Source organism: Chinchilla lanigera, unplaced genomic scaffold (genome assembly GCF_000276665.1).
Source record: "Chinchilla lanigera isolate Chin_1 unplaced genomic scaffold, ChiLan1.0 scaffold00003, whole genome shotgun sequence".
Taxonomy (NCBI): Eukaryota; Metazoa; Chordata; class Mammalia; order Rodentia; family Chinchillidae; genus Chinchilla; species Chinchilla lanigera.
The window spans coordinates 46,839,201-46,862,606 of record NW_004955404.1 but is presented as its reverse complement, the minus strand read 5'-3'; the positions used below and the strand labels follow the sequence as shown (position 1 = coordinate 46,862,606).

The 23,406-nt window shown below is 33.2% G+C and overlaps 1 protein-coding gene across 5 annotated transcripts in view; it reads left to right on the top strand.

Annotated features, from left to right (window-relative positions):
* Pcdh17 (protocadherin 17) overlaps positions 1 to 23,406 on the top strand; it is a 91,616-nt gene that overhangs the window by 24,312 nt on the left and 43,898 nt on the right. For 3 of the 5 annotated variants that reach the window (XM_013516718.1, XM_013516713.1, XM_013516708.1), the window contains exons 2-3: positions 8,333 to 8,391; positions 8,530 to 8,702. In XM_013516718.1, coding sequence (XP_013372172.1) covers positions 8,333 to 8,391; positions 8,530 to 8,702 — 232 coding nt within the window. The remainder of the gene's footprint in view (positions 1 to 8,332; positions 8,392 to 8,529; positions 8,703 to 23,406) is intronic. The other 2 variants (XM_013516720.1, XM_013516710.1) reach the window with 1 other exon arrangement.

Sequence of the window (23,406 nt, the reverse complement as noted above, 5' to 3'; positions counted from 1 at the left end):
GAAGGCAAAGCTAGTGGAAACGTTGTCGGTATGAAAAGGCTTAAAATGAATTATTTGCCTGTTAACACTCCCTTGTGTTTAGTGTGCTGCAGAAAGAATGCTTGTTTTCAATGTGAAGAGCAGTGCTTTTGAATTAAGGGAAAAGTTCAACTTGCTTTGTTTTCGACCCACTGTGCGTATCAATTTATGGGCCAAACTTCAATGGGATTGTTTTTTAAAACTTCACTCTCCTGTACTGAATACAATATTTATGTTTAATCGAATCTATGATGATATGATGTAACAGCATATGTTAAGCCACTGACTTTTAGACAAAATTTTGTTTTGATTCTTATATATCGACTCCAAATTAGTTTGTGAGGTAAATTTTTCTTTTAGTGATGACTTTGAGGAGTGAAAGTTCTATTTTCATTTTTCCTTAATAATGCCTCATCTAGATACATCTGTAATTAAAATCTTGTCATGTTTATATTGTAAGCAGTAGGGGATCCTTTTTGTAGTTGACATACATTCTTTACTCTCTAGTATGTTACAAATTTGTATGAACAATGTTGGTACATACATAGAAGGCTGACGTAGGTAAATACAACACGCACAGTCAAATATTACTATTGACGCAGATGCTTCTAGTACTTAGTGCAAAATATTGTGTCTTTTCTGCCTCAGTATTTAATCTTCTGTCCCATCCGGAGTACTTTTAGTTTAAGATAAAGCAGTTTTCATCTTGATAAATACCATTTGGTATGTTTTTATATTCTCTTTCTTTCCATCAGGGACAAGATTAAGGAAAGAGGAGGAAGATATTTAGGGTACAAAATTTAAGGATGGATTTAATATCTTCAGTATCCTGATTTTACATTCTTTAGCATATTTTTAAATATTTTTAACAAATTTTTAAGGTCCTTATTATATTCCATCATCTTGTTCACCCCTGGCACTGATTATATTGATTCATTTTTCTCCTAGGTGTGGGTTATATTTTGTGAGATTATTACATGCCATATAATACCTGACAAGATCTCAGATTCTTGATCTCACATTGCTGAATTCTAGATAGTTTTGTATAACCTATGCTCTGAGCTAGGCATATCTGTGAAGTGAGCTTATCTACTAGGCTGAATACTGGACTCAGTCCTACAGACTTCCTCGTTGGTAGGGAAACAGAGAATAGCAAGGAGGTGTCAAGTATCCCAATAGTTCACAACTACTTCATCTTTTATCATCGCATCAATCATACTGCAAAGCCAGAACTGCGGGATGTGTCAAAACTTTTCCTTTTATAGGAAGTTTTCTGATTATTTCATCACTCTACCATGAGTAGTATAAAATTATCTTGGGTAGCTGAGCATCAAGGCTATTGGTATGAACAATGTTGACATACACATATGAGGCTGATGTAGGTAAACCCAACATACACAGTCTTATATATTATTATTGAAGCAAATGCTTCTAGGACCTAGTGCAAAATGTTATGTCTTTTCTGCCTCAGTGTTTAATCTTCTGTTCCATCCAGAGTATTTTTAATTTGAGATGAAGGAGTTTTCATCTTGATAAATTGCATTTGGTATGTTTTTAATGATGGGAGAGTGTGATCCCAATTATCAGAGATTGAATTCTAGGAACAGTTACTTGGATAATATGTATGATGGTTAACAACTGATCATAGGACCCAGCTTCCTTATTATGTTCACATTCTACTTCTCTTTTCCTTTTGCAGGGATATATTTGAAGATTAGTATTCTGATTGTTTTTCTTAGAAATGATTAGAAATAGGAGTCAAAACGATGAGATCTTTATTTTTCTCATCTCACAGGTATCTCATTATAAGAAACCTGAGAACCACTTTAAAGTTTACCATGCTTTTATCTTGTCAATATTATTCCATGACTTAGGATTTTAAAAGTTAAGAAGGAATTGTGTTATGAAATTGAGAAATTCCAATGCATTATTTCATATATTTTGGCACATTTTGCATACACAGTACCTCTCAGACATTGATATTTTACATTGCAGGTATTTTGAGCCTTTGTAATATTAAATTTCTTCCCCAAATATAGGATCTATTTTTTACATAAGGTATTTTATAAATTTAAAAACATCTTTTCTGAAGATAGACGCTGGTTGTCCATGAGCCCACCGTGTTTGTTTCCTGCAATAAATATATGCCACTCCTTTACAACAATGCGGCGGGAAATCTTTACCGAAAATATTTCATGCTTAGTAAAATGGGAATTGCACATGTGAAAAATAATCTTTAAGAGAAATGGAAGTTGGGTTAAATAATTCACATTTCCGTTGACTATGTTACACAACTATTGCTTGGGGTTGCTTGTGGGATTAAATAGATCTTTAGATCCTTACACTGTTTATACACTATCCAAATGAAACGGCCTTTCTATGTATGTTTTAGAAGTTGGCTTTGTTTCATTTAAAAAAAAAAGTTCAGAAACATTCTTTATTGTCAATATTCAATAAATGAATTTGTACTTCTATACTTACTTTGCATAAGCAGAAAATATATTAGATATATTTGAGGTACTATCATTTTTTAAAATTTACTTACAATACAATGAACCTATTGAAAGGGTATATAACTCTATGGATGTTTATAAATGTGTAGTTTCATGAATCAAGCAGGATACTGAACAGTTCTGTCAGCCCAAAATTTTTCCTTATGCTCTCTCCAGTCACACTGTTCCTTCCCTTTTATGACTGATCATACTGATCTGTTCTTTGTTACAATTATTTTGCATTTTGAGAAACCTTACAAATGAAATGACAGTATGTATTTTTAGGGGGGACTGGCTTTTATCACAGTGTAATACTTTTGTGAGTCACTCATGTTGCATCAATAGTTCATTTTTATTGTTAACTAGTATTTCCTTTTACATGTGCATGATGGTCTGTTTATTCACTCACTGAAAGATGTAGGCTGACTCTAGTTTTTGGCAAAGAAAGCTCTTGTAAATGTTCTTGCACAATTGTTTTGTGTGTGTGTGCAGCGAACACAGTGTTCATTTATTAGAGCACTAGTTGTAGAGTGTTGGGGTCATATAATACACTTATGTTTAACTTTATGAGAAAGTAATTGTCTTCCAGTATAGTTGTACTGTTTTTCATTGTCAGATAGATGTATACAATTCTAGTTGTTCCACATTGTTATTAGCACTTAGCATTACTAAGTTTTACACTGTTGGGGCTAGGGATTTAGCTCAGCAGCAAAGTGCCTGCCTGGCAAGCGCAAGGTCGTGAGTTCGGTTCCCAGTACTGGAGAAAAAAACAAACAAACAAACAAAAAACTAATTTTTACACTGTTATCTGGTATAATGGGTATATTATAATACTTTGTTGTAGTGATCATCAGTGCTTTTCTAATTGCTAATTTCTAATTGAACCTTTTTTCACATATGCCATCAGCACATTCTATATGGTAAAGTGTTTTGCTTTTTTACTGTTTTCTTTTGAGAATTCTTTCTATATTTCCACAGAATTTTGTGAAACTATTAAATATTCCTAAAGTCTACAATGTACATTTAAATATCTTAACAGTGTCTTTTGCACAGCTAACATTTATTTTTCCCACTGTGATTCACACTTTTGTACCATATCTGCACATTACTTAACACAAGTTCACAAAGACTTTCTGCTAATTTTCTTTCTAAATTATTATGGATTTGTGCATTGCATCCATATCTGTCATCCACATTTAAGTATGTATACACACATGTGTGCATGTGTAAACATTCTCAGTTCATTTCCACTGAATTATCCACTAGATTGTGCACCTTTGTCAAAAATCAACTGTCTACCTTTGTGTATGTTTACTTCTGAATAGCAACCTCTGGTTTAGCTATATGATCATTATTTTACAATATGGCAATATCTTATTCAGCAGGCCTTTAATAGTAGTAAGCCTTAACCTAGAGCAGTGTGACTCCTATATTTTGATTCTTTCTCAAAATTGGTTTTGCTATTATATTTTCTTTACATTTGCAAATTAAATTAAGAATCATCTTGTTTCTATTTAAACATAATACTGCTCCGAGTTTGAAAGCAGTTATAGTATAGGTATAGATTATTTGGGGGCACAGTAATATCATTACTATGTTGAGTCTTCCAATCCACTGCAATGAGATAGCTCTCTATTTGCTTATGACTTTTAGAATTCATGTGATCATTTTCCTAATGTTCAGTGTAGAGATCCCATACAAGTTTTTAAATACATATTTTTTTCACTGACCATTTAATTTTTATTAAAATGGGAATGAATTGCACTGATGTTTTCTTTTTTAATAGTCCTTCTAGAAATTAGAAATATGATGAAGTTTTTAGAATGGCCTTGAATGTAGCAACTATGCTTAACACATACATTCATTCTAGAAAGTTTCGTTTCTTTGGATTCCTGTTAATTTCACATAAAATAGTATTCGAACATATAATTACATTATCTGTGAATGTTTCTAACCATATACACCTTGCTCATTTTTCTTGCCTTATTGAACATGGTAGGGTTTTCAGTGCAATGATGAACAGGAGGGGTGGTGCTGGACCTCTTACCTAGGAGGAAATTTTCCAGTCTTTGCCATTGAGTATGAGGCTATGTGTAGGTTTTTTTGTTTGTTTGTTTCTTTGTTTTTTGGAGATATTCTTTTTTTCTCTTTTTCTTTTTAAGACAGGGTCTTGCTATGCAGTTCAGTCTAGTCTTGAGCTTACATTATAGCCCAATCTGGTCTCAAACTCATAACAATCCTCCTTCCTCACCTCCTGAGTGCTGGGATTCCAGGAGTGTGCCACCACACCCGGCCCCTGGAGATATTCTTCATAGAATTTTTCTTCTTATTTCATTTCTTGAGAATTATCACCATTGAGAGCTGTTGCATTTTATTAAATGTTTGTTATATTTAAAAATTTTAATAGTAAAAACATTTTTCATTTTTTGTGGTGCTTTCAAGTATTCACCTTAAGCCGCATGTAAGTGGGCTATTAAATCAATTTACTTTCATAAATTAGGAGCTTTTCTAAGTTCCAGTCTTATCATGTACTTCTTTTAACCTTTCTCAGAGATACTTGTTTTTGAAATTATCATTTCTGTTTCAGGATAAGCCTAGAATGGGCGTGTTTTAGAAGACAGCATACCTTAAGTCTAGTTCATTATTGATTACTGCTGATAAAGTTCTGAATATTTTTCTCTTACTATAGATAATAAGCTGAGTGCAAGTACAGAAAAGTACAAAAGCAAATAATCAAACTATTATATCATGAAAACCTTTAATTTACGCGTTTGGTCACTTCCTTTTTGTTTGTCTTATGCAAAAAAAGTTACTCAATTTTAACATTTTTAACAAGCAAAGTAAGAACAATTGCAACGAAACATTGGTGCACAGTCATCTTTACGTTAGTTAAGATCTCCTTGCTTATGAACAGTGACAACAATTTCTACATGACAACTTTCTTCTCATTTTTATGACATTTGAATAGCTGGAATACATCACTACACACTACAGTTTTAAAATATCTATTTGAAAACATTTGTTCATCTAGACATTAATTTAAGGTACAAATTTTCTTATGATACAAACGATACAGTCTTGAAACAGCAGTTAAAAGTCATTGTGTCCAAACTGTGTTGGAGAAGACATTTGAGTGATTATTTTGTATTAAAGAGGATAGTTTTCAAGAATTACAAATAGGCATATTAGTTACTCTCCTGAGACCTAAAATGACACGTGTGTACCCTCACATTTTACTAAGACTTAAATTAAAAGAATTACATGTTTGTGCTAAATCTCAATTTTGAGAACACAGGGTTTTTAAATATCTAGAAGTTATTCTTTTTCTAAAATAATGCTATAATACAAATGGCTTATTTTCCTTCCTTTTTAACTTTTCTATGTAAATGCTGTTATTTCACATTAAGATTATTTTAAGTTAGTTTTAAGATACCCTTGGAGCCTACCTACATAATGGAGATGTCACTTCTGTGTGGTTTTTGTAATGAATTACTTTTATGTTTGTTAAGGGCCAAATAGCTATTTGATTATTCTAACCACACATTTGCACAATCTCTCACATTCCTATCTACATATTTTAATAGATGAATGCAGACATTATTAGTAAATTCTGATAGCCAGATACTGATAAACTTGTAAACTTTTAGAATTGTACTTTTTGAAATTATATGATCATAAATCAACTTTGCTTTTTTTCATTTTTTTACTTTCTTTCACTATGCTTACTCCTCTTTCATATATTTCCTTTTCTCTCTTTTTTGCTTTTCTTTTTGATTTTATTTTTTTCTTTCTTTCCCTATACATATCCTTTCTCTCACCGCCCCCCTTCTTTTGTTTTTCTTCATCCAATTAAAACAATATTGGGCAGCAATACCTTTGTAGTCTCATCAAATATTCTGATACACGCACACAGAAACACATACATATATTGGAATGCATATGTATGTGCACATGGTCTCCACCAGTTCTTCATTGAATAGTATCTCATTCCTTCATTTATCTTTTATTTAGTTGAAACTATTTAGAAGTCTAATAATATGCAAACATTTATAGGTGCTCTGTTAGGACAAGAAAAGTTTCCCCAGACTCCCTCCCTATGTCTCACTGAATAGGGTTTCTCATTTTATGAGGCTTCCCCCAAGAAAAACTGTTAAAATCATAAGACTATTTATAATATTGTTATACTTCCTAATTAGTTTCCATTTTTCATTACCTTTTGCTTTCTTCTCACTACCTAGGATTCTCTGTTCATGAAGTGTTTTAAGCTACATAGGCTTAGCCTTTAACTGATAGCATTATTAGGTTGAGTAAGTTTTTGAGCAGTTCAAAAGACAAACTAGTATTAAATCCATAGAGTTATATTTTTGCCTGTGTAAATTCCCACTATTGATTTTAGTAGGAGGTCAATTTACCCCTAAAAGATGATAGTTTGTCATGATAAAAGGAAAAATTAAGATGGTTCACTGAACCCAGAAACTAGTATAATAGGTTAATGAAAAATCTTTTCTACCAGCTACTGGTTAAAGATGATTAGGAGAGACATGAATCCACCTGTTCATCTTCATTTTGCATGTGGTTTGGTAAAAGTCATTTAAACTTAAAAAAAAAAAAAAAAGGGCACTAAGAAATTTGTGTTAGTTTTTTCTGCCCCCAAACTGCTACCAGAAAAGAAAACTTAGATAATACTTAAAGTAATTTTTCTTCACATAACTTTTTCCAAGTAATAGTTCACAGGCAAATAGATTTTTATGCTGAAATAAAAAAGAATATTCTCTTTTGAAATTGGTCTTGTTAAAAGAAAGCACATAGAGCTCTACCTTCAGTCTTACCTTGCACCCTCTGCACCACGGGTCACATGCTCCGTGTCACTGATACTTGTGTGCTGGAGGGTCTTGTCCGAACTGTCACTGCTTCAGAGCATAATGGTGTGATATGAAGTGATGCAGAGAACAGCAGAAGCTTTGTCACCGAGTCAGCTGCATGAAGAAGTAGCGTGCATGAATGTACAGTATAGGGAGATCGATGAAAGATCCAGTCTCTTTCTCCCAAAAGACTCTGTTCCATGACACAAGGAGAATTCAGTCCTTTTTGGCAGACCTCCACGTCAGTTTGGAAGCAGTAAAAACCACAAGATGAGCCTGATTTCTCAGTCTTTACTCTTGGTTATTTAAGTAACTTTTCCTCCTTTATTTTCCTTTTACTTTGTTTTAATGAATCAGGAAGAGATACCTATTTCCACTGGACTGTTTTAATACAATTTCCATAGCCAGGGTGCAGCTGATAGTGAATCAGAGGTGAATTCAACCATATGTGACAGGCTTGTATCTGTTCCTCACAAAATTTGCAGGACAGGCCATGTATTTTTTGCTTGAGGAGTGGATGATTTTAAATGATATCACATCAAAAGGCCATGAAATCCTTGAAGATGATGTAATCATATTTAAAAATGAATATTATTAAATAATTCACACTTTTAATATGGAGAAATTAGATCATTTTCCCACCCCTCCCACAAATATTCAATCTTAATATAGAAGTAGTGAAACTCTGCAGACAGTATTATCCATCCTGGTGCTAACAGAGAATGCCAGTTAGGACAGGCTCATTGTTTACTTTAACAGGTAATTTGTGGACCGGAATCATTTAATTGTTCTGAGTACATAATTACATGTCAGCAATTTCCAATTTAATTAAAATGTACAAATCTGAAGATTAAGGGAATTTTTGAATTATTAATCATTTTTCCACTAGGAAATCTTGTTGCTCTGCAGGAGATTTGTCCAGTGTACAACTATACGTATTTTTTTCCTTCTCTTTCACAGACAGACAATTTTCCCGCAGAGCCCAATTACATGGGCAGCAGGCAGCAGTTTGTTCAAAGGTAAGGCCTATTAAATAACTTTCTCAGCTTCTCCATTTGCATTCGTGTCAAAATTGTTTTGCAAGAGGCTACATTTCAGATTGAAACTCGTAGAGACAACACTTTCTCTTCTTTTTTTTTTTCTTATGTGTATTTCAGTAGCTCCACATTTAAGGACCCAGAAAGAGCCAGCCTGAGAGACAGTGGGCACGGGGACAGTGATCAGGCTGACAGTGACCAAGACACTAACAAAGGCTCCTGCTGTGACATGTCTGTTAGGGAGGCACTCAAGATGAAAACTACTTCAGCTAAAAGCCAACCACTTGAACAAGGTGAGTGAAGTCTTCCAATGCTTACAAAGTGTAAAGCTTAAGCAATCATTATAAGCCTATTAGTACTAGACTTGCAGTTTATCACGGTGGAAGAGACCATTGATAATATATCAGAGAAGCAGCAATTCCCACAGTTACCCCAGACAAAAAGCAACTATTCAATATCACAGTCACAACTGAAAAAGGAAAGCCATGAATATCAGACTTTAAATTTCTTAAAATGAGAACTTGGCCAGAAACTAGACTGTTCTTATTTCATGGGTATTTCCTAGCCCCTCTTGTTTTAAGGGTCACTAACATGGGAAATATGGCATATACTACAAATATATGTACATTATAATGAACCAAATTACAATATTAAAATTGCAAATGTAACAATTTTTGAATGAAAGAAAACTTGATTTCAATTTTATCTCTTACCGATGTTGGTTTACTTTAATTTGCATGTTAGCTTAAAAATTTTTTTCATGGGTCAAATAATGGCTGAGTCAGAGTTTTCTATCCACTTGACCTCTCTACAAATCTTCACAGATATAAAGTAAATAGCATCTTTGTAAATATTATTTACAGTGATAGATAAAAAAAGGAAATGCAAATTAATGAATATGTATATTTTTCAATGTCTATCTCCAAGTTCTTTAATACAGCTTTTTATTTCTTTTGCTAGTAATTTCAATATATTGATTATTTCAGATATGAGGAAATATTTGCTAATGCTATACATTCAAAGAGAATGAAGATACTCATACATAGGTCTTCAAATATGAATAAGATCTTTTATGTTCTATTGTAAAATTGAAAAGGACAACTGCATACATCAAATTTTAGAATTATGACTCATTAGATTAACCGATAAAGTATTAGTCCTCAAAATCTTAATCATTTTAAAGTATATATAATATTTATCATTTCAGTAATGTTAAATGATAAACTGCATTTAAACTGCTTGAATATAGATTCTAAGTAATCTATTGATTGATAATTCATATTAAGTTTTTGAATCAATCTGTCTTATTCTATATACGTAGACTATGTCATTAATTTTTTTAATCATGTTAAAATTTCAATACAGACATATATTTTCCCACAGTTATAGATATTTACATTATGTACTTATTTGTATATATTCAAAACACTATACAAATATATGTATATATTAATACTTAGGTACTGAATATAATTTTTCTAGATTTGTTTTAAGATTGACCTTGCAAAGAGCCTTTTTTTCGAAGTAATAAGTGCCATCTGATGAGTTTTCTCCTTATATTTTTCTAGAACAACTTTCTCTATAACAATTTTAAAATTATTTTTAATAGAGGCAATTTGAGTGTTTAGCTGATATTCACTGTCCAGGTAAAATTGGATGTTTACTTGAAGTGACTGAAATGTCCATGTTGGGTTGTGAATCTGTGATATTATTACATATAATATTTTATTTAGATATGAACCTTTTTAAATACATTTTACATAATAAGTTCTTGAATTTTGATGCCTGAGTATAGATCATGAGGTAGACCTGAGTATAGATCATGTGTATGATGCACAAAGTGATTGATAGTTATTTCACTGGCTACTATTCATAAAGCTGAACATAGTAAGTAAGAGGTTGGCATGTACTGTCATATCTTCATAAGGAATTTTGTTAATAAAACATAAAACTTCCCAAACTGGAAAGCAAAATACTTATTTTTCACATGAAATCCAATCGTTTTCACCCACTAACTGTACACCATATGTGGTAGGAGTGTATTTGATGTATTTTCTCCTATAGGGAAAAAAACCTCTCCTATGTGTATTATGTCTGAAAATATGAGTTATACTAAAAAGTTGTCTATTCAATTTTGATAACAAAAATAAATTCTTAACAAGGTGGCTATCATTCTTAGAAGCCCAAGTTGGCCTGTATTTCAATTACTATTACATGTGAAATAATTGTTAATCTAAGAATGAAAATGCCAAGAGAAATATCTGCTGTAAAGCAAATCTTTTCCACACATCCTTATTTATAATCATTGGAAATTATTATGAGTGAGAAATTAGACTTACATAATTTAATAATTATGCAGAAGAGAAAAACTGGCTTTCATTTTAAAATGTTTTTTAAGAGCAAAGATATTTTTCTTGATCCATTAATTTCATTTATTCAGTTATTTAATATCTATTAAGTGCTTTAAGCATGTAAGAAAAACTTAAGAATTTCTTAAGAATGTGAAAAATAAATTTGACTTGAGTCCTGCTTTCAAGTAATCCAACATTACTTTTTTTTTCTCTGAGGGTTTCTTTCTGATCTTTCATCTGTCTCTAGTATCTACTTTTCTTTGTAATTCTCATCTCTTTGTTCTTTTCCATCATTTATAATCTATCTTTCCTGTCAGTCTTTATCTATTAATGTATTTGGTTTTCTGTGTACCTGTGTAGATTCAGAGACAAGACTAGAACGTACTGAGTTCTCACTACTTATTATAGACAGTACAAACTTCAACATTAGTTTACTTAACGTGCAATATCAAAAATGCTATTTTTGTCTTACTTATATGAAGGTGGAACTTATTAGAAATATATTAACCTGCATAGCAGATTGAAGCTTAAGCCTAGGTTTTCATATGGGCAAAACATATGTCTTTTTATACTTCTTTATTTTCAAATGAGAGAATTTGCTTCGATCTACAATTTAATTTATCATTGTAACAAGATAACAAGATAATAGGAAGCTAAAACCTGAACTCATATGTAAAAACCAGGGAGGAGAATATCAAAAGGGCTCATATGCATTGATTGAAAGACTGATGGCTCACTCTTCTTCGCTCAGTACTTAAAACATTTTAGCTATTGTCGTAGCACACACAGCGGTAAGTACTGTTTACTCTCACACTTAATAAGTTTAAGTATGTTTTAAATGTTCTCCTGTTATAAATACTGAAGGCAGCATTAGAAATAAACAATAAAACAACAACAAAAATGAATCCCTTCAGACTCTGCCCTTACAACCAATGTTTTATACTCTTCTTATGAAGAACAATTTATTCTAAAGTAAATACAAGAAGCATGCAGAAGCATGCAGCTACTGTCTTGGTCGATACACTCTGATAATTTATTTAAAATCACCATGACAGGTGATGTCACACTTACTGCAATATACACAGTTGAATAATAACTTTCTTTAGTAATGCAGGATAATGATAGTTATATCTTCATAATTATCTCATGTAGATATCAAATATCACATCGTACCTTTTAATAGTTTCAGAAATCTCTTTTGAAAATTAAATATCCTTTGGGGGAAGAAAACATGAGCTAAAGGACAGAAAACTGTTTACTGCCTTCTCTTACTAAATTTTGTTGTTATGCCTCATACAAATTTCAGTTACAAAGCAGGAGCACAAAAAATCAGCAGCAAAATATAGTTTACATTTTGATATTAGTTTATTTGGATTTTGGCCTATTTAAGTGATCTCACTGTAGAAAAATATTTTATTTCTAAGTTGAAAATTTTAAATTTAGAAATTAAAATGAATTAAAAAATAATCTTCATTTTTAAAAATGGTACGTTCATTGCTGGTGGTAGTTTTTCTTCAGGACCTTCTATGTTAGACCTTTACAAATATTTTTCATCATTTGAAATGTTACTTTTTTCTCCTCTTTGATGGAGTTAACTTTTTTAGCACTTGTTGTATTTGTGATTTTTGTGTATTTTTGCTATCATCAGCTTAATAATTCCAAGTATGTGGCACTAGTTTGTATGCCCTATCATTTTCGTAAAAATATTAGAAAGGATTCAGCAGCTAATTGGAGGTGTGAGGGAGTGCACTGGAGCCGAAGATGGCTTTAAGGGTCTTTTTAATGATCCCTCTAGAAGAAAGAGGTTATTTTAGCTTCTTCTCATGAGGTGAAAAAAATCTCTAAGAGTATACTTGGTTTCTTTCTGTTTGATTTTATTTTTGTGCTCTGTTTCTGTACTAAATAGATTTTTCCTAGGTTTCCTTCTCCTTTATCAAATATTATGATAGGTAGTTAGATGATGGATGGGTAGATAGATAGACAGATACATAGCTAGATAAATACATAGATAGAGAGATAGTGAGACAGATAGATAAAAGAATCCAAAGGTATTGAAAGTTGAATAGGACACTATTTACTATGCAAAAGTAAAATATATGTATGCCTAATAATGCCTCTTTATTAAAATGACACAGATGATTATTCAAAATACATTTGCTCTTATTTTGCTGATTTGCATTATAGAATCAGAAAAACTGGCTTCCATCAAACTAACAAAAAACATTCTGGAATTTTTACAAGTAACATCCACATATGGTTTATAAATAATAAAACGCTTTAAGTATGTTTGAAGCTAACTTACTTATTACCCTTCAAAATACTCACCTTTTGACTTCTTTAAGATTCTAGATTTGACTTCTTAAATTACATTTTAGGTTAAAAACGCTTCACAGTGGAATCTCTCATTAAACCCATTTTTAAAATCCATGAAATTCTGTGAATAATAATAATAATAATTAGTAATAATAATAAACTCGGTTTGCTATAATTCATTTCAATTTTAAAGCTAAAAGACATCCTTAAAAATTGTGTTCCCTCTCCCTACAGGACATTTTAGAAAACTAGAGAAACATAAAGCTAATTGTATTTTGTTATTGTTGGCTATTTATTTCTTTTGTTTTTAATTGCCATTTGACCTTTGCTGTGGCTGCAGATCAAAATAGGTGAAGCTTAGTTTAAGTGGCCACAGTCTTCTTTTATGATTCCAAAGTTTGTTCAAGACTGAGCCTCATTCCTCCAACTCTCCTTCTGTAATTCACTGGACAAAGACTGTAATGTCACCATATTTCTAATTATATCCATAACAAAAATAATTTAATCAGCTTTCCTAGTACCTATACCTTACCAAGAAGATTCTAATGAAGAAAGCTATTCGAGAAATAGGGAAGAAGAGATGAGTCTCTTGACCAGCTGAGTAAGTGTAGAACCACACGATTAGATTGGAGAGGGGGCTACGGAGCTACACACTTGCCCTACTTTCCAATTTTCTCTGGAACGAATGCAGCACAGCAGCCAGGCGAGCATGTCTATATTCTCAAGTTCCCAGTCTGTGTTCTGTTCTTTCTTACGGTTACTAAACTCTGGTTCTTTCAGTCAAGCCATCCCTTTCCCCAGACACTTTCCTCTGCAGGCAATAGCAACTCCACTTCTATGTAAGCCGAAACAAGGAGATGATGCCTGCATCCATTCTCTTAGCAGCTGTCTGCCAGTATCGGGTCATAATTTGTAAAAGAAATGCTGTTATAAACCATTAATAATGAATTTGTCTTAGGAAGGAGATTGAAAATTATTGTCATATATGGGGAATGAGAAAGAACTGCTGAATATTTAATGTCAAAAATCATTTACAAATCTTTAAAGGCATTGCTTCTTTATAATTCACATAAGTGCCATTAAAGAAATTGTATTATTTGCCAAGATTTCCTACTATTCTCCAGCCCTGCAGGGCACTACCGCACGGTACTTATCACACAGCACCTCTGTGTCAGTGTCTCTCACTCCTGTGCTGTCTTTGGGACTTCCGTAATTCACCTCTCTTACATTTTACTGGCTCAAGCGTTTCCCAAATTGTGAGCAGATTCAGGTTATCTTTCTTATTAAACTTTGCAACTGTCCCACAGTTCACTTAACTTTAAAAGTTTCAATGACATTTTTCTCCTGTGTGAACATCTGCTTCCAGAACCCGGCAGCTGGTATCATGAAAATAGAGATTTTATCACCCTCATTTTTGTTGTACATTGTAAAGCTTTTTAACAAGTGTTGAATGATTTACTATAGACTCGATGTAATTTTGAGAATCTCTGACTTTAACAAGTGTAGTGGTGACTTTCGCTAAACATTCCAATTAAAAAAATATTGGGACATTAATTACCAAAGTCCCAGAGGGTCACTGGCTTGCCTTAGGATTATTGTACCTCTCAAATATCCCAATACAACCCTAGAATCATATTTATTTTATAGAATTTTATGACAGTTTTTTAAATAAAATCATTTATAAACATTATAACTAATTTTATGAAGCTAAAGCTATGCCTGTAAACTATGAAATTCAGAATAATTCTCAGCTTATCTGTATGAATCATTTTTGTTATTTTTAATTTTAGTTTTTGGTTTTTGTTTGTTTGTTTGTTTTTCCAGTACCAGGAATCGAACTCACAACCTCGTGCTTGCTAGGCAGGTGCTGTGCCACTGAGCTAAATCCCCAGCCCTATTTTTAATTTTAATAAGTCTAAAACTTCTGCCCCAGAAATGTTCTTCTATTTTACTTTGGTAGCATATTCCAAAATTAGATGCTTTCTCTTCTTTGGAAAGCCATATTATAAAATATTAGGTAAGAATTAATATTGAACTACAACTCCTCCATTTTATAGGTAAGAAAATAGGCAAGATTCATACTTGTCAAGTGAATGGCATAGGTAATATTTGTCCTAGATTTATACTTTTTCCTGTCTAGAGCTCTTTCCTCCTAACATGCTATTCCTCTAAGAAGCATATGAGGTTCTAACATTTGCAACTGGGACATCAGATTTATACAGCATATTTTATTTCCATATGAACTTAAAATTATAAACAGCCATGTTTGAGAACCTGATTCATTATTCTATAATATATATTGAATAAAAGATTCAAAAGGACAATAAAATGTATCATCCCAGATGAATTTATTGGCACTACTGTGTTATTTAACACCAGTAGTAGGTTTGTATACATTTCTTCAAGCTGTGCATGATATTTACACTTCTTCTGACTTTTGGTCCTTGATACCCTAATGACCTTAGCAATGGTCATTATGGGAGATATTTTCATTCATATCTTTATCCTTCATTCTTTTAATAAACCACTGTGCCATGGATATAAGTGTTGTGAAGGAAATTAACATATAAACTCTGAAGTCATTGCAGTGAGACATACGTCCACAGGAATGATGCAGTCAGTAAACTGCAAACCCACTCCAGGGTAAAGGACCTGAAGATTTTTGAGTAGGAGACGTCTGAGCAGATCCTTCTGTTCACTTGGCAAAATGAGGCTGGAGAAGGGAGGATGCAGGACACTCACAGAAGCACAGATGAAATCAAGCAGTGTGTGGCGGGTTCCTGTCGGGGGAGATGAACAGCGATGTGTGAGAAGAGATGGGCAATGGCAGATGTGACTGGGGAGGCAGCTGGAAGTGCAGCAGTGCTGAAGCCTTTAGAGAATCACTGGAAACTTTCAGAAGGCAGCAGCTCGAACCTTCCCTGGAAAGAGCTGATTTTCTGACAAAGCAAAGGGGAACAGAGACACAATTAGGAATCTGAGGAAGTAGTCCTGGATGGGGAAAGATGAGGCCCAAAATAGTAAGGAGGTAGCAGGCATGAACAAAGTAAGCAGTTAAAACCTTACAGTTGCTACTGTTGTTATAATCAATTGCTTATTACTTGATGTGAAATTTGGGGCTAAAGGAATTATAAAGGGAAAAATAATTGGATACTCAAATAAATAGAATATCACTTTAATTATTGAATGTGCTTAGTTTTTAATGACATATATATATATGAAATAAGAGCCAAAATTTTCCAGTATTTACACGTTAATTTTCTCTAAAAAATCAATATTTATTTTGGTATTGGAGTTAACTAATAATATAGATCATTTCAACTGTCATTCAGAGGTATTAAGAAAACAACAGCAACAGCAAAAAAAAGAACAACTTCAGATCTTTGAAGGAAACTTCAGAAAACAGTGAGCTAGTAAAACACTTGATTTCTCTAACTGTGAGTAATTTCTAAAACTGTGAATAGATAACACTTCAATTTACTGATGTGGTAAAGACAGGATGAAGCCACTGCAGGGAAAGCACTTGGGTAGTGAAAAGAAGAGGGTAGATTTAGATATGCTAATTGGACCTGTCTGAGGCACCATACGGAACTATTGCAAGAGGCAGCTGGCAATGAGTTTGGCAATCAGAAAGGTCAGGACACATAAATTTGGAAGCCATTGAAATAGAATTATATTTTAATATAAGTGATGAGAAAGAACATGTGAAGGAAAGAAATAAGAACCAGGATAGAATCCTACATTGAAATCAGCGTTTAGAAATTGGGAATAGGAAAGCCGGGCATGATGGCGAACGCCTGTAATACCAGCGCTTGGGAGGCTGAGGCAGGAGGGTCATTCCAAGTTCAAGACCAGCCTGGGCTACAAAAAAAAAAAAAAAAAAGAAGAAGCTGGGAATAGGAAGAGTTCAAAACAGTTCAACTCATCATGAAAATACTCTGTATATTATGTGTAAACCCCCAATCTGGAGACTTCTACCAGAGTCAGTTGAATGAAGCTCAGAGGATTTAGATTTTATTGTCAGCCAAATACAACTGATACCAAATGCATCAATATATTATTTGAATAATACTGTTTTTGTCTAAAACAAAATGATACTGAGTTGATTGTAGTTCAGACTCAGTCTGAGACCATTTCCAAATGTGTGATCTGGAATCACCAGCATAACTGTGTAACTTAGTAACCTCACTATTTGGAAGAAAGAAACATTCATTTAGAGCAGTAGGTTTTGAATTTTTAACTAATTCTGTGTATAATATTGATGATATATATAGTACCACCTGAGCTGGTATGTTGAACCTAGCAACAAATACTTTGTATCTTCAAAAACTCTTTACTAAATTTTGGGTGTATGCCAGGCACCTTCCAAGTGGGAAGGGTGGAGCAGTAAGTGAAGCAAACATTCCCTTTCACATGAAGCCTACATTCTGACAAGAATGCAGTTACCTTACAAATCCTCTCAGGAACCATGAAAACAATATTTAAGGAATTTGTAGTGTAGTGATGAAGACAAATGTTAAACCTAGAGCAGAGAATAATATAATGCTATTTAAGGTTAAACAGAGGAGTGTGAGGCTTTTTAAAAGGGATAGGATACTGATTCTTGGTTAATACAGAGTTCATATGAGATTAAATTTGGGTTAGGACTTAATGGAATAACAGGGCTTTACTTTTATGGAAAAAAGAGGTTGAAGAGCGCACACAATTATCAGATATAAAAAAAATTTAAATATTGAGGAGTAAGTAAGAATCTCCTATAATTAGAAATAATGAACAGGAAGAAGGAACTGAAAGGATTGGTCAGTAAGTTTTAAAAGCTACTGTTCTGATATGTAGGCCTAAAATTTTTAGAATAGGGTATTTTTCAGAATTAAGAATTTTTCAGATATTAGAAAGGTGATGGGCTAGTGCAACATATAGTATCTTGACTAGAATCTGTGGCAGTGTCCAAAATCAAACACACTAATAACCTTATAGGAAAAGGATGAATATTTATACTAAATGGGACAGATAAACAATGGGAATATCCTATGTCCATTCAACAATTTTTATCAGTTGTTTTTTAATTTTAAACTTATGGACTGGGAATATGTAGACTTACTTAATCTGCCACTCATGCAATAGTTTTAATATGATAAACCTTTACCTTGAGGAGCTAAAATGTAACCTTGGCAAAGTTTAATCAGATAACAGGATTTTGTTTATTTGTCTGAGACAAGGTCTTGCTATAGAATCCAGGGTGGTTTTAATCTTGTTGCGATCCTCCTGCCTCAGTCTCCCTAGTGCTGAGATTACAGGCAAGGGCCACCATGCCCAACATTTTTAAAAGCACTTTAAATATTTTCAGTCTAAGAACAAATATGACCCCTTTCTGATACAGGGCTTATTTTGGAAGCAAACAAATAAACAACAACTATATATATAACTATATAGTTATATATATATATATATATATATATATATAACTATATAGTATAGTTATATAGTTATATATAGTTATATAGTTATATATATTATATATATATATAACTATAAGTTATATATATAGTTATATATAACTTATAGTTATATATATAGTTATATAAGGTTATATATATATAGTTGTTTATTTGTTTGCAACATATATATATATATGTTACAGAATATAACATATATATATATATGTTACAGAAGTTGATTTGTCTGCTGTAGGTTATGTTTTCTCGCTGAGATTTTGAAATTCAATATGAAGGATGAAATTGAATTGTTTTGTCTTTAGCCTGAGTCATTTCTTTCCTAATTTTAATCACTACCTTTGTTGTAGTATTCTTTATATAGACAGCTGACCTTTCACTACTTCAACTGAACATTGTTCTAAGACTTAAAGAGCAGTGGGAAATCTTTAGGAAGTTTAACTGTGTGCAGAACAACTTCACGCTGTCTGTAAGCATCACCTTATGTTGTTAGAAAACAACAGAGTAGAGGTTGAATTTTAAGTGCACATAAATCACACATTTTGTTGACTCATGGAGTTACATTGTGACAACTGCTCAGAGCCAGGTCACATTACCATTAGTTAATATCTGAATAAATTAGTTCAGTGCCCCTTGCTCACGCATTCGTGTGTGCCACTCTTTGCTTTCAAGATATTTAATCTTTGAGAATGTCAGTCCTCTATCCATTTAGGTATAATTCCATTGAGTACATTGTACTATGATAAGTGTATCAATAAAATTAATTGTACTGGAGATATTAATATATAATAATTTCAGAAATTAGATGAGCTTGTAATAGTTCCTGAGAAGGAAGTAGGTTTACCTGAGGAAAAGTGAATTGAATATTTGAAAGTAGAATAATTGCATCATCAAAGAATTAGGGATGTGAGAAGTCATAGCATGACCTATTAGCAATTATGCAGAAATATCTCCTATTGATATAGAGTATAGAGTTATAATTGAAACCAACTGGAACAAAGAAACTACTTCACATCAGATTATGAAAGACCATGAATGCCATACTACAGAATTTAAATGTCATCCCATATGTAATTAAAAACTATATTCGGAGAGTTACTAGAGCTCAATTGCCAAATGATCATTCACTAAGTTCCAAAATGGCTGTGATGCCTTCAGTGCTTTTTAATGTTTGCATATCATAATATCATGCAATTTAATTTCTAGGTCCAGGAGATTTTTATTAGAATTATCCTGGAAGGGCTGGGGACATAGCTCAGTGCCGCAAGCGGCTGCCTGGGAAGCATAAGGTCCTGAGTTTGATTCCCGGTACCAAAAAAAAAAATAAATAAATAAAAAGAATTATCCTGGAAATGAACGTAACTCAGAAGATGCATGGCCACAGATACCGTTTATATGTTGATGATGATCAAAATTGATATATTCCTTTCATTTTTCATTTATATCAGAGATGACACCTGCACTATAAATATAATTTCACTGCAGTCCTTAAAAGATTACAAAAGTATGACAAACTGCTTGAACTAATAATAGAAAATTGAAAATAATAACACAAAGATTTTTCAAAATATTTACTGTGTATTTAGCACTGCACCAAGTACTTTCAAATAAGTTTTTTTCAAGCTGATTATACGGCTGCTTTTTCCTTTAGGATATAAAAATCCTGAGTATTAAAGAACCAAACCAATTTCTCATGTTAGGGTGTAGCCATGAACAGACTCATGTCCTGTCTGTGGTCTTTCCATTCTGATGCCTTTTGCTTCTCTGCAGCCTTCAATGATACTGTGCAAAAGACAGTTTGCAAGTGCTTACATTAGTATTTTTAAATTGAAACATGGTACATTATTTTGGAAAGGAGAAATAAATCCAATTTTTCATACCTAATTATATAGATTTATAAATGTTGTTTCAGTTACTCTCATAATTATTTATTATTTCTGATTTTTATGTATCATTATTTTTACTTGCTTTGTTTATTAGCTAGTACAGAAATTAATATCTTGGATTTTATGTCTTGTTCATTTGATTTTTTTTTTTTTTTTGTATTACTATACATTGCTGGCTTTCTCCCAGAATAACCATTATCCTATGGTGACAGAGACTTCAGTTAACTTTAAGCAATCTTGGGGCTGGGGATTTAGTTCAGCGGCACAGTGCCTGCCTGGCAAGTACAAGGTTGTGAGTTCAATTTCTGGTACGGGAAATAAAATAAAATAAAATAAAATAAAATAAAAACTCTAGGCAATCTTACTGAAAACAAAAAGATTATGTAAAAAACCCTCCATGTCAACACATTAAAATAATTTCATTTTATATTTTTCTAAAACTCACTTTCATTTGTGAAGCTGAGCTTGTTACTATTTAATCACAGGTGAAAATTATATGTACCAAAGACAGTTCTAAATGTAGGCTCGACCTCCTCATTTAGTGCATCTTAAATATGTTAAAATGGTACTTGTGATGATTTAGAGGGACAAGTAAAATTATTTTTGTTCTGTCAGTGCTATATTTAAGTCCTAGCATTACTTGTATGATGAGTAGGTCTATCAGAGGCTATTCAAAATATCTGTTATAAGCAAATTTAATTCCACTTTGTTGAGAATCTACATTTGCAACACATTAAAATCCATCTGTATTCCTTCACAGTTCTCTAAGGACTTGTCAAATTTTTTCCCAATTAAAATTGAACAAAAGGACACTTAATTAAATTCCATTCAACTCACTTTTTCTCTATCTCCAAATTTCCGGAACTGTATCTATATTTCTATCTCAAACTCACCTTAGGCAGCTTCCTCTGCATAGTCCTACTTTCTCTAAGAAGTTACTTTGGTCAGAAACAAAGGAGTGCCTCATTCTCCCTCTCTAATTCTGTGGCTGCCTCCCCTTTCCACGGGAAGTTTCTTAAATTACCTTCAGCGGTTCAGCGGTTCAAGGTCAAGGCCTGACCATGCTGATTCTTTTCCAACCAACACTATCTCAGGTGGGTCTTTTTGTCCTGTTAGCTAATCCCCAACTGTTAGCAAGATAGCAATGTCCTTGAGATGTAGATTAGATTATTTCACTCTGCAAATGAAAGCCCTCAAGTGGCTTCCACAAGGCATTTGAAAGAATATTTGATTTTTTAATCTTGGCCCATTGACCATTTATGTTACTCCTGCTGCCCCATTTAACAGCTAGGGAGGTCTTCTTTCAATTTTTCTTTTTCTTTCTGAATCACTGTCTTTTCTTCTTTTTTAGAGACGAGGATTTCTGTTGAAATCTTTTTACACAAAGTTGTCACCCCAGTCATCTTTCCATCTAGGCAAGGAATACTTCCCTTATTCTTCATTTCATTCCCAAGGTCTGTTTGAGGCAGAGCAGAGACAGAGACAGACACAGAGAGAAGAAAGAGGGGACGAGAAAAAGAGAACATGCTATCGAGGATGAAAATCATGGATGAGTGGGTTGAGATGATTTTAGAGAATTGGAAGTCACTGAAAATGATAAATTATTAAATGATCTTCATGCAATCAATGATATTGAGACTAGGTTACAATGTGATATTGAATTAATTTTGAAGCTTTAGGTAAACTATTTTTATAAATGTGACATGTAGTGACTTTTTGAGGACCTGAATTATTTATCCAAATATTCTCATTTAACATATACAATTTTCAGCAATTTTTAAGATGAGCATTGTCACTTCCACCTTGGATCGAGGAACTAACCAACTACCCAGGCTAGCACTGTGACTTTTTGGTGACTAAGCCAAAATTTTAGCTGAGGATGCCTAATTCTAATTTAATGGGTTTTCCCATTATGTCACAGTGCTGTAGTCCTCAGGAGAAACAATAAAGTTCCTACGAGTGTAGCTGATAGATTAGAGGGAGTCACGGGTATGATCACATTTGGAGAATAAAGTCCTTAATTTCTTGATACAGCAAGATAGGGTTGTTGTATTTTTTCAGTATTCAGAACTGCAATTTTTCCTCATTATTGTTGCACTGCTCAGTAGCATTGCCTGGCAAAAATGATGTGCAAAGAAAGGAAGTGATGTAGTAGAAACAAGCGGAACGAGAAAGGGGACGACATAAAAAGGCCCACGATGCATTTTCAAACGGGACTTATCTACTTGAAATACTGGACGGAAATGCTCAACATATAGTGTGATATCAAGGGAAAAAGGAGTAAACCTGAGTTGCCTTTTGAGTCTCTATAACTAATATTGAATTATAAAACATAAACAAAAGAGCACAAGTAGTAAACTGACATATTCAATTAAATAGTGAGTCAGACTGATCTTATGAAGCGCAGGAGACAATCGGCAGAGTGACCCCTTACTTGTGAATAGCTACAGTGTAGAGCCTCGGGTAAGGCCAGTGTGGGCACCACTGGACTCCCAAGCAGCGTTTCATATACTGGACTGAGAGGATATACTTGCAGTATAGCACTTAAATTTGAATAGACAGAAGCAGTGTTTTTATTTGTGAAATACTGACACAGTTAACCACATATGTATGCTGATGGTGAAAACCGTCAGTTCATGTAAGTCTATCTAGAGCATGTAGGGAAAATAATGGCAGAGCAGGAATAGTAGAAAAGTACTTACTAAATAGTTTTTAAAGAGAGGGGGAGGGGCTGGGGATTTAGCTCAGCGGCAAAGCGCCTGCCTGGCAAGCTCAAGGTAGTGAGTTCTGTTCCTGGTACTGGAGAAAAACCAAAAAAAGTAAATAAAAAATAAAGAGAAGGGGAGCCAGGAGTGGTGGCACACGCCTATAATCCCTGCTCTCCTGAGGCTGAGGCAGGAGGATCCTTGTGAGTTGGAGACCAGCCTCAGCTACAAAGTGAGCTCAAGGCCAGCCTGAACTGCATAGTGAGACCCTAGCTCAAAAAGACCAAAA